The 11890-nt window shown below is 43.0% G+C and overlaps 1 protein-coding gene across 1 annotated transcript in view; it reads left to right on the top strand.

Annotated features, from left to right (window-relative positions):
- Positions 1-2985: 2985 nt before the first annotated feature.
- LOC115439270 (formin-2-like) overlaps positions 2986-11890 on the top strand; it is a 30448-nt gene continuing 21543 nt past the window's right edge. The window contains exons 1-2 of the mRNA XM_030163089.1: positions 2986-5003; positions 7361-7611. Coding sequence (XP_030018949.1) covers positions 3340-5003; positions 7361-7611 — 1915 coding nt within the window. The 5' untranslated portion in view covers positions 2986-3339. The remainder of the gene's footprint in view (positions 5004-7360; positions 7612-11890) is intronic.

The following is an 11890-nucleotide window of genomic DNA, read 5'->3' as shown; positions in this document are numbered from 1 at the left end:
TGTATCATGATATAAATCAAACCACTGTTTTTGTCCAGCTTAAATTCTCTGTTACTCATAAGTTAGCTGTGAAGACATTAGACGGTTATTTTTGATTTAAATATGATTTATTATCTCGGACAGATGTGCTGAAGAACATTATCCAACTGTTTCAGAGAAATAAAACAGGTGTATTTATTTAAAACTAAACTAAAAGTCTGACCAGCAGGAAAAAGCTTTAAAAAAAGAACAGACCATCTTCCCAGGGGTTGTGTTCCATAACTACTGGAACTAGCGTTTCGCTTTAAGGTTCGTGTGGAAAGGAGAGTGTTTGTGTTCTTCACATAGGCTCCATGTATTTGTTCGGTACACCTTCGTATTGTATTGAAAGCCTGAACCCAGACAGTTCACACCCTACTTATCAGTAACCCAGTCACCTGAGTTCTCCTTCATATTTTCTCCTGAGGGAACACTCTTTACCTCCCGCTGCAATCCAAACATTAGCATGTGTGCTGTGGGCGTCAACTGAACTGTACGTGGCTCTAGTGTGATTGGTTCGGTGAAGCACTGCTTAATTATCATTGGCTGTTCTTATTTCTGTCAAAACATGGACGAATGAATTCTATCGATCGAGCATGTCTCATATTTCTGTCGAGAAAAAGTTTTATCACAATATATATCATTATTGTTTTATCGCCCAGCCCTAATCTAACCTTTCATAAGCAAGTTACAGCCATTTATTGAGTCAAATGAATCAATTATAATGAATGGATGCTAATGCTGAAACACATTCACTACAGAACCTCAGTGGGCCGATATAAGACACATGTGGTACACCTGGAAAACTGAGAAACTACACTTTACTTTTTAGAGTTTATGAGTAGGATTAACACTTATAAAATAATCCACAGAAGTCACAGTTTCTCAGGGTTAATAGAAAGTAATGTACATGCTGTGGTCACCACTACCCATAATGCATTGTGGGATACTTTGGGCCAGCTGTAGAAGGTATAAAGAAAGCACTAAATTATTTTTAAATTGGTTAACACTCTTGCATGTGTTCAGAGGTTTGGACGCTGACAGTGAATAAAATCAACAATAGGAGACTGAACCCACATAAACCCTGGATGAGTCCTTCTGAAATACTTTAAGAAACTCCCTTAAATCCCCAATTTTAACTAAAATATGCTAAAAATGACCTGCATTTCCTGTTTTTACAGATCTGTGACCAAATGACAGATTTACATGTTTCCAAGACTTCAATATTGTATCTGGTGTTAAATCTAAAAGTGAAAACTGTGCACTTTTGTATTTATTATTAATGTTTACTTGAGTGTTTCTGCAATAATGTCAGTTTTCACTTTTAATGCTCACATATTTCTATATATTATGAGGTGAACAAGAATAAAACATGGATAAACTTTCATGTTTATTGACTGTAGTTCCTGTTCCGTGACGGTTCCTCTGGATCCATTGTTTGGTTCAGTAGCTCCATCAAGTGGCTTTAGTGTGAAAGTGCAGCCTGTAGTTTTAACATATGAGAGTATCAGTCAGATATGGTGTCATATGTGGTTAGTTTCACATCAGTTTATTATTTGTAAGTCAATACAAATAAATGCTATGGTGTTATATGAGGTTCTTAAATAGGTTATTTTTTAAGCTAAAAAGCCTTTTTGTGCTGCTGATGGTTTTTCCTTTTCAGAAGAAATGAAATATATTTACAAACAGAAGTGAATATTCTGCTCTAGAGTTTTGTTAGTCTGAACTGTGATGCTTTTTTTTTTAGATAGATAGATAGATTGATTGATTGATTGATTGATTGATTTACTTTATTAATCCCCAAGGGGAAATTCAAAATATGGTCACCGCTCGACAGGAACAATAAATAAATAAAATGCAGAGCGTAAATAGCTAAAAATAAATTAGATTATGCTACCGATCACATTACACCTAAAAACCTAAAAACAGAACATAACATTGTTCTGGTTTTCTGAACATAATGATGTGAATATACAGGGTGACACAAAAAAACCGGAACTCATGTCTGCCAATACGCACTTCAAGAATTCCCATTTTTTTGGGTCACCCTGTATATTCAGGCTGAAAATCACATCAGACCCAAAACTTGCAGAAATATTACCAGGATAATATATATATGTGTGTGTGTGTGTGTGTGTGTGTGTACGTGTATGATTGTGATAAATATACTGTGTGTGTGTGTGTGTATATATATATATATATATATATATATATATATATATATATATATATATATTAATCACAATCAGATTTATCACACAGTCAATGTTATGAAATTCAGATGCACAATAATTTATTTCTGTGTTAGTGTGACAATAATTTCAGATTTTGGGGAATATAACTGCAGAAATTAGTAGAAGAATCCAAATTCTATTTGAATTCTATATATATATATATATATATATATATATATATATATATATATATATATATATATGTACAGCAATTCCCGTGTAGCCAATATTTGATCTACGTACTCCTTCTTCTACTCAAATAAAATTCAGAATGATTTGTGATTTTTCTGCCAACACACGAGCACAGACTGAAAAAGCCTGATTATAAGAAATGACTCTTCATGTGACGAATAATGATAATTTTAAAAAACAAGACATTTATTGTAAACACTGGTGTAGGTACTCATAAAAAAATAACTAAAATATGAAATGTGTTAAAGGGCTCATGGTGCAGGTTGACTGGAGGTCCCTCTACAGACTGACACACTGCACTATGGGTAATGTATGCAGGAGTCTGGGCCTGATGGGAAATAGAGTGAGGAAGTGGGTAATTAGCTGCAGTGACAGACACAGACAGTCCAGCCAAGACCACCCCCCCCCCAGCTGACCCGTCCACCTCCCCCCTCGGCCTCACTGTGGCCGCCAGCATCTTTATTCCCCTCAGGTCTATATGTGGCCGTTTTCCCAGCAGCCTTTGCCTTTGTGCGTCCATCCCAGTCTGAGCAGAGGCAGTGTGTGTGCGTCACTCCCATCAGCAGATGGAGAGGAGGGGGTGGGGAAGGTAAGGCAGAGAAGAGAGCAGAGCAGAGCAGGGGGGTGGAGGAAACGGAGCTGCATGTTCCTCCTGCATCAGCGTCAACATCACTGCCACGCCAGCCTTCGTCACCGGAAAACACAGACGGAGAAAGAGCGATAAAAAACAGCGATACCAGCAGCTCCTCCTCCTCCAGCACATCCACCCATCGGGCCCAGACGCTCCCACACCTTCCCCTGGCATCTGGACGAGCCCCCCCCCCCACGTCACAAGGAGCCCTCCCAGGCATGACCTGAGAGGAGAGGCTGCTGCTGTCAGACGCTCCGCAGAGACATGGGCAACCAGGAGGCCAAGCAGAAAAAAGCTGCAGCGGCGTCGGGTAATGGAAGCTACCCTTCACTGGACGAGGGATGGAAGGAGGGAGGAGGGGACGGGGGGAAGAAAGGAGGAAAGAAAGTCCACGGTAAGCATGGAGGAGGAGGAGGAGGAGGGGGGATGCATGGCACAGGACCAGGCAAGAAGAAAAACAAATCGGAGTCCAAGTCGTCTGTGTTCTCCATCCGGAAGAAAAAGAGTAACCTGAAAGGGAAAGGAGACACATGTTCTTCTGTGAGCGGGTCCAAGGAGGACGTTCTGGCATCGCAGCATGAGCTGGACACCAAAACCCCTGAGCTGTCTGCAGACGAGCTGGGACAGTCCGACACCGAGGCTTTCACCGAGAAGAAGAAGAAGAAACCAGAGCCAGGCAAGAAGGAGAAAGATGGAGGAGGTGAGGAGAAGAAGCAGGAGGTGCAACGCAAACCGTCGACGGCGGCCACGTCTCCTGCAGAAGACGGAGGAGGACCGAAGGGGGGGAGCTCAGGTTCCGACACCGACATCTACAGCTTCCACTCGGCGGCGGACCACGAGGATCTGCTAGCGGACATCCAGCTGGCCATCAGGCTCCAGCAGCAGCAGCAGCAGCAGCAGTATGGGGGTGGGGGGGTGGGCTCCACCGTGGAGAAGGAGCTGGGCTGGGGGGCAGAGGGGAGGAGGAGGCAGAGCAACGGGGGAGTCAAAGTGACTCCTCCAGAGGTGCTGGACCTGACCCCGGAGCTGGAGCTGGGCTCGGACGCGCTGTCCTTCCTGGAGACGGGGGCTCTGTCGGGGTCCGTCAAGCCCCCGGTCCAGGGTCCGGGTCCGGGTCTGGGTCTGCAGCTGCACCTCCGACCAGAGGAACCCCTGAAGACCCAGGAGGAGCAGGAGGAGCAGGAGGAGGTGGGACGTCCAGGGGGAGCCCAGGAGAAAGAAGCCCCTCTTTGTGTGGATGCAGGCACAAAAGAGCAGCAGCATGCCCGGGTGCAGCAGCCCCCCCACACAGATATCACCATGGCTACTGCAGGAGGGGGGGCGGCAGCAGTCAGCCCGGTTGCCACGACGACCAGTGGTAACAGCTTCCCCGATCTCACATTTGACAGCACTTGGAGAGCCACGGGGGAGCAGGAGGAGGCAGGAGGGGGGAGCCACCATGAGGAGGAGGAGGAGGTGGGGGAGGAGGGGGAGGAGGTGGGGGAGGAGGTGGAGGTGGGTGTGGGTCCTCCAGCTGCAGACTCGTGTCCAGAACCCACCGAGGGTCCGAGCCCAGGGGCCGGCTTCGACGAAGGCGAGGGTCTCCTGGGCTCGGGTACCAGTGCAGAGTCCCTGGAGGACTGCCTGAGCGCCGGGTCCGAACCCAACCAGACCACCCCCCCCAGCGCCGGGGCCTCCCCCTCAGGTCCGTGCAGGAGGAGCAGCTTCGGCTTCACCCCCGTGCCCCCCCCCCAGGAGAGCCCCACCTTGGCCAAGCGGCTCCTCAGGTCCAACCACTCGTCCTCCACCTCCTCTGGGCCCACGGTCAAACCCTACCCCCCCATCTTCCCCTCCTACATCAAGACCACCACCAGACAGCTGAGCTCCCCCGGACACTCCCCCTCCCACAGCCCCCTGTCCCCCCGCAAAGCCCACCACCACCTGCACAGGTACATGGCACATGTCACCCCCACCTCTGGGCTTTTTCACTGGAGTCACTGGGATGTTCCAGGAAAACAGTCTGTGTTTATGGATGAATACGCTTTTTTGTTTTATACTGTTTTGAATGTTTGTTTCTCAACAACAGCAGTAGGCAACAGAAGCAGTAGAGTCATTATGGGATGCACTGGTGAACGCTGTACATTTACCAGCCTACAGTGTCGCTGATTTTCAAAGATATAAAGAAATAATCAACTTAACATCCGACGATACAAACTACAAAAGAGCTGAAGTAGGCCGTTCAGGTTCAGGTTCAGGTGTGGACCAGATGACCCAGTTTAACCCTTAAAGACCCAAACCATCACTGATCTAAACTGTTTAATATCTGCTGATCCATTATTCCAGTGGTTTCCAACCTTTTTAAACTCCTGACCCCATTTTAACTTCACAAATTTCTGTCAACCCCAGACATTCAAAACAGAGAGTTTTTTTGTTTGTTTTTTTTTGCTAAAATTAATTAGTTTTTCATCATGTAATAGTTTGCTATACTATGTTGCAAATACAGGTTACTTTTATTTGACATTTAGTCTATATAATGTATATTACTGTGGGCAGAGGCAGTAAATCCAGGTGTAGATTACTGCACAAAGGGAGAATTGGATTTTCCTTGGTCAGGATCTGTCCAGTCAGTCCAGCTGTGATTTACAAGGAGGACAATTAATACTGAACAAACAAGAACTGAAACTATGAATTATGAAAGAGCTGCAGCATCTGAAACTGACCACAGTGAACATTTGACAGATAAACAGAACCACAGGGCTGCAGTTTCACACCCACAGTTTGTCTGATATGGATTGGGATTGGCTCTGTCACCATAGATTTTTTTTTTTTTTTAGTTTTATAAGTTTTTATTTTTATTTTTATCAATTACTAGAAATTTCAGGTGACCCCACATGGGGTCCTGACCCCAAGGTTGAAAACCACTGCATTAATCCTATCAATCCATGTCAATAATTGGTGTAAAATACAGTTCTTCATCTTTTCATGGTCATTAGATATGACCCATTTGGACGTTCAGAGGCTCCGCAGTTACCATGGAAACACCATCATCATTGACATTGATTCACCAGTAAAACCCATGGAGTTGGATCAGTGACAGTGGATGAACACACTGGGTTTATGTTCAGTTAATGATAAGTTTCACTGTAAAAGTCACTTTTTCTTCAGTTTTTTGTTTCTGATAGAATAACCCTCAACTTTAATCTGAGCTTTAATGAAAATCTACATGATCAGTGAATTAAATCAAGGAAAATACATGATTTTCACAAAAAACGGCAAAATATAGAGAATAATGTTATAATAAATGGCGACAAATCACTTAAGAAAGGTTAAATTTAGAGAAAAATTCATTTGGGGACTGACACAAAAGTAGCACTGGGTCTTTATGGGTTAAATCTAAATAAATTAAACAGTTTCCAGACTTTCTTATGAATTAAACTAAGTCCTGGTATCTCCATGACATTAAACAAACTCCTATAAAAACTTTAATTCTGCTTAAATCAGCTGATCATGAATGAAGGTGATGGTTTTTCTGACAGGATGAGTGGGACCATCCACAGCAGTATTGTGTGGAAACAGTTTAATGGAAGTGAAGGCGCTGAGGGGTTGGTTTGTCGGTCAGTTTGGATCAGAACCAGGACCATGAAGCAGCTGCAGATCCTGTTGGGTCTGTGTTTATGTTTGTGTTTGTGTGTTTGTTTGTGTTTGTTTGTGTTTGTTTGTGTTTGTTTGTGCGTGGTGGGTTTGAGGGCACATCAGGGTTCCATCTCCTGTGGAGGTGAACGGTACGACGCTGAGGTAACGCTGAGAAAAGATTCTAAATATAGCGTACACTTAGTGATATTGATTCGTATATGTAGGCCTTTTCGGCGGTAAAGCGGTTCAGTAGATCCACTCAGAACCTCATGTAGTTCTGCAGAAAATAAAATTCTTGAATTAAGCAAAAAATAGAATAAAATCTTGAATTAAGCAAAAAAAAAAAATATTGATTTAAGCAAAAATAATCTGCCAGTGGAACAAGTGAAAATGATCTGGTTCAGATTTGTTGAAATCAGATTTTCCAGATCTATCGTCTATAAATCAGTTCTTATATTTCACTGAAAAGTTCCTCTTTAGGTGATTCTGTCTGATTTGAAGTGTGATGAGATATTTGGACTAGAAATGACACAAACACACGTGGTCAGACTTAGATGTTTTTCCAGTGTAAAGGAAAACTCAGTGGATCCTTACAGAAGTGAACATGTTCTTCTTCTACTCCTTTAATACCATCCCTCTGTTTGTCTTCACTTGGATCCGTGGTCGCCTACAGGACGCTGGCCGAGGGCCGCCACATGCGGCGCCAGCGTTCCCGGAGCCTCAGCGGACCATTGAGTCGATCGGCCGACTGGACCGAGGAGCTGGAGAGGAGGATGAGGAGCAGAGAGGAGGACGACGGAGGCTCGGTGGGTTCAGGGGAGTACCTGGGGGGCTACAGAGGGGGGGGCAGCCAGCCCATCTGCACCACCAGACGCTCCTCCTGTGGACAGGTGTCCACATGTGGATACCAGGACGTCTTCACAGGTGAGTGGACACCAGGGGTCAAGGGGTCATCGAAGGAGTCCTGATGCTCACTGGTTTGACTGGACTGGTTCACAGGATGTGCTTTACTGGGATAATCCTGCTGTTGGGCGAATGTTGGAGTGGACAGGCGACAGTTTCCTCATGTCAGCATTTACATCTAAAGGTGAAGACACGCCAACCCGACTGCCGACCAGTACCAGAAGTGGTAGTCCAACTGATCAGTTGGTTCTAGTCTCCCCGACGTGGTCAAAAAAGTGTGAAGAATACACCAGATGGACCACCGACTCAAATGTCTGTTCTGCGCGTGTGCGAGACATAAACCTGGAAATGACGGAACATCCCTGTAGAACCCAGAGCTCACGGTTGTCAGCCACTGTTGTCCGTATTGAGTAGTCCAGAAGGGTTGTTGTTGTTGTTGTTGTTGTTGTTGTTGTTGTTGTTGTTGTTGTTGTTGTACGTGTTGAACAGACGGTTAGTAAGAAGATACTGGTGTTGTCAGCTCTGGGCTTCTTCTGTTGGAAGAAGAAAGATGTCGCAGGCGAAAACTGAGGAGATATTGCACTATGCTAACAATGCTAACAGTGTTGACTTCACTGAATGAATGAAGTCCATAGTCGACACTGACTGTCACTCATTCAGATCTGACCTGAGCAGTGAATGGACTATAATAAAAGACAATAATATGCCACGTTTCCACTACGTGGCATCGGCTCGACTCAACTCGACTCGACCTTTTTGGTTTCCACTACGAAAAAGGACCTGAAATCTGGTACCCGGTACTAGTTTTTTGGTATCACCTCTGCTGAGGTTCCAGGACTGGGGACCAGATACTAAAGGTGACGTGTAAACACTGCAGACCACTGATTGGTCAGTCGTCTCTGTGACCCGCCCTTTTACAAAAACCAGATGCAGAAGTTGACAGTAAATCTGTCGGTAGGTGAATCCACATGATGACAGTCTGTAAAACTACACCATGGTTTGTCCAGGAGGGTCAGACTTAAAAATTCAGCATGAGCTTGATGAGACAATAGTGAGTTTATCAGTGACTCTCTGAGCTACGACACAGAAGTAACGCACTGCATCACTATGACGACCAGGTACTGTCAGGTCTGTAGTGTCCTGTAATGGAAACAGTCTGCAGGAATAGGACCTGGTACCTGAGTCGAGTCGAGTCGAGCCGGTTCCACGTAGTGGAAACGTGACAATAGTGTGCAGTACTTTGGCAGAACTGGATTCACATGTGAACTTCTCCTTCACTCTTTCACTAGTCCAGGACTATCCCTCCACTAATCAGACTGGTCCGACTGAACGACAGGTAGAGGACGATTACACATGTTGAATCAGCTGAAAAGACAGGAGACGACATTAACGACGGCCGATTGAACGGAACACAACAAACAGACTCATGTCAACGACCTCACCAGACTGACCGATGACGTCCGACCGTCGATAATTGGGTTGGTGTGTCTTCGCCTTTACACTTCGTCTTCTCTCTGTTCTGGTTTGGATCTGAGTCTACAGTCAAACTTTCATCTGTATGAACGTGTTATAACTCTGTTAGGAAGGTGAGATTCTGTTGAACTGAGTTGTTACGTTTATTTTACAGTTTTCAGGAAAACAAAAACATAATTAGTCATAGAATCACCTGGAGTGTGATTGAAGCTGATGGGACGTCCCACCTGTTTGATGTCATGAGGTCACATGACTGGGCCACTCCTGTTCAGAAATGGGCAAAAACAACAGAGGAAAAAACTTTTTTTTTGCTAAATTTAATCTGATGTAGTTGAAGTTGTAATACATCCACTTTGTGAACCCAAACGCTGCAGTTACTTGGTGGTGTTTGACAGATCAGTAGTAGTTAGTGAAGTCTGTCAGGATCCAGTCCAGTCAGAACCATGTGTTACTTCCTGTCACTGCAAATATTAAAGAGTTCCTAAAACTTAAACACATTTATCTTTATAAATGTTTGATAGCTGTTTTAGCAGTTACGAAATACATGGTTAATTCTTAATCAAACACTCTCACGTTTTCTTTAACCAATCAGCCACGATTAGCTAATGAGCTAACGACAGCTAATGGTCGCTAATGGTAGCTAACATTAGCTAACAACAGTTTGTCACTTCAGTCAGACTGGGGGAAAATAAAAAGTTTTTATAAGTTATTTAAAAACCTAAAACATCCTGAATTTTTCAGAACTCCTTCGTGGCTGCAGCCCCAGTTTATTGGATTATTTAATTATTACTTTTATATATTATTTTATATTAGTACAGTCTTTATTTTTATCACAGGAGTCACATAAAACTCACTCTTTATTCATGTTCAACAGCATTAATTAAGTTGAACTGAATTAAACAAATGTAGCTAACCTTGTGTTTCATTAACAAAAGTAAAGTGTGTCTTTTATTCTAAATGTGTTACTAATAACACTAGTACCACTGTCATATACATAGTTCTGGTACACATATGGTACTAGGTACTAGCTTGGCAAGATTCAGTCCTCATTCCACTTTTATTGTCCAAATATGGTCACTTTTTGCTCTGAAAAACCAAGACAGTGACATAGGAGTTGAAACTGTCAGTTCATGAAGCAGAGGGTGAAGTCTGATACGAACAGTTCTGTCCTCGTTCACAGTTTGTCTTTTCCTCATCACAGAAACAGTCTGGAACAGTTACCTGAACACACAGGAATTTACACTGAGTGTGTGTGTGTGTGTGTGTGTGTGTGTGTGTGTGTGTGTGTGCGTGTGTGTGCGTGTGTGTGTGTGTGTGTGTGTGTATCTGTGAGTGTAGTTTTGTGTGTGTGTTTCTGTGTGTGTATCTGTGTGTATGTGTGTATATCTGGTATGTGTGTGTGTGTGTGTGTGTGTGTGTGTATGTGTGTATACCTGTTGTGTGTGTATCTGTCTGTATATCTGTGTATGTGTATACGTGTGTGTGTGTTGCGTCTGCGTTCCTGTTTGAAACCAGATTACTATAAAGACATTGAGGCAGGAAGTCCGATAACATGTGCACACACACACACACACACACACACACACACACACACAGATGATGGGCTCAGTGTGAGGCTTTGTCAGACTCAGTCCTTCACACACTGACTCGTCCATATGTTGACGTTCAACAGAAACCAGGTTAGCGGCAAAAACACGATCAATCCAATCAATTCCACACGTCACCCTGGTTCCACGAACTGTGTGTGTGTGTGTGTGTGTGTGTGTGTGTGTGTGTGTGTGTGTGTGTGTGTGTGTGTGTGCGTGTGTGTGGGTGTGTGTGTGTGTGTGTGTGGATGCAGCGGTCCAGTCATCTGACCTCATTCTGGTTTTTATTTGAAGTCGCACCACAATGAGTCCTGAAAAAAACAAAGGGACATATTTTTAGAGAAAAGTTCAGTATGGATCTCTGGGATTCAGGAGAGGCCATCTAGTGGTTGTCTGTGGTATTACACTTAATGATATTTCGACAGTGGATTCACTTTGGTCCTTCCTCCTTGAAAAACAGACCGACTGTAGAATGAGTCCGACTGATTATATCTATATTTTTACATGATATAGTTCCATTTCTGGAGCATTTTAATTCACTATCCATCAATACAACCCTTAGATGTGTATGTAATAAGTCCATACTAACTAAATAAATTCATAAAAAGTGTAACAAACCACAAAAAAATGAAATACTTTTTCACACATATTTTTCTAAGTATTACTGGATCCTCCAAAATTGTAAATGTAAAAAATATGCATAAAATCTGACATAATTTTTGATACACTCATTTTTATAAACTCTATAAACTTGCATATTATGTATTATGTAGTTTGCATGTGCATCACATCCATGTTAATGAACCATTTACAACAGTGACATTAAATCTTAAAGTGACACATAATTATGAACAAATATATCTTCAATAAAACCATGTTCATCCAGATACAGTCCAATAGTCAGACTGTATAGAAGAACCTGAGACCCGTAGAACATTGAACTATTGTAAATAGTTTATTTTGATGCACATGTTGTATTTTTGCTCATCTTACCTTTCTCTGTATAGTTATACCTGATTGTTTAAGTCAAAGGTGTCAAACTCATTTTAGTTCAGGTTCCACATTCAGCCCAATATGATCAGAAGTGGGTGAGAAATAATCACATAATAACCTGTAAATATCATCAACTCCCAACATTTCTCTCAGTTTTATAGCGAAAAAGTCAAATTATTTTATGAATCTACAAACTATGCTTTAAAAAATGTGAATAATATTTCAGGTTGTACGTGGATGTTCAGATA

The sequence above is a fragment of the Sphaeramia orbicularis genome, chromosome 19 (assembly GCF_902148855.1).
Source record: "Sphaeramia orbicularis chromosome 19, fSphaOr1.1, whole genome shotgun sequence".
NCBI classification, from domain to species: domain Eukaryota; kingdom Metazoa; phylum Chordata; class Actinopteri; order Kurtiformes; family Apogonidae; genus Sphaeramia; species Sphaeramia orbicularis.
This window is presented reverse-complemented; position numbering and strand designations above follow the sequence as displayed.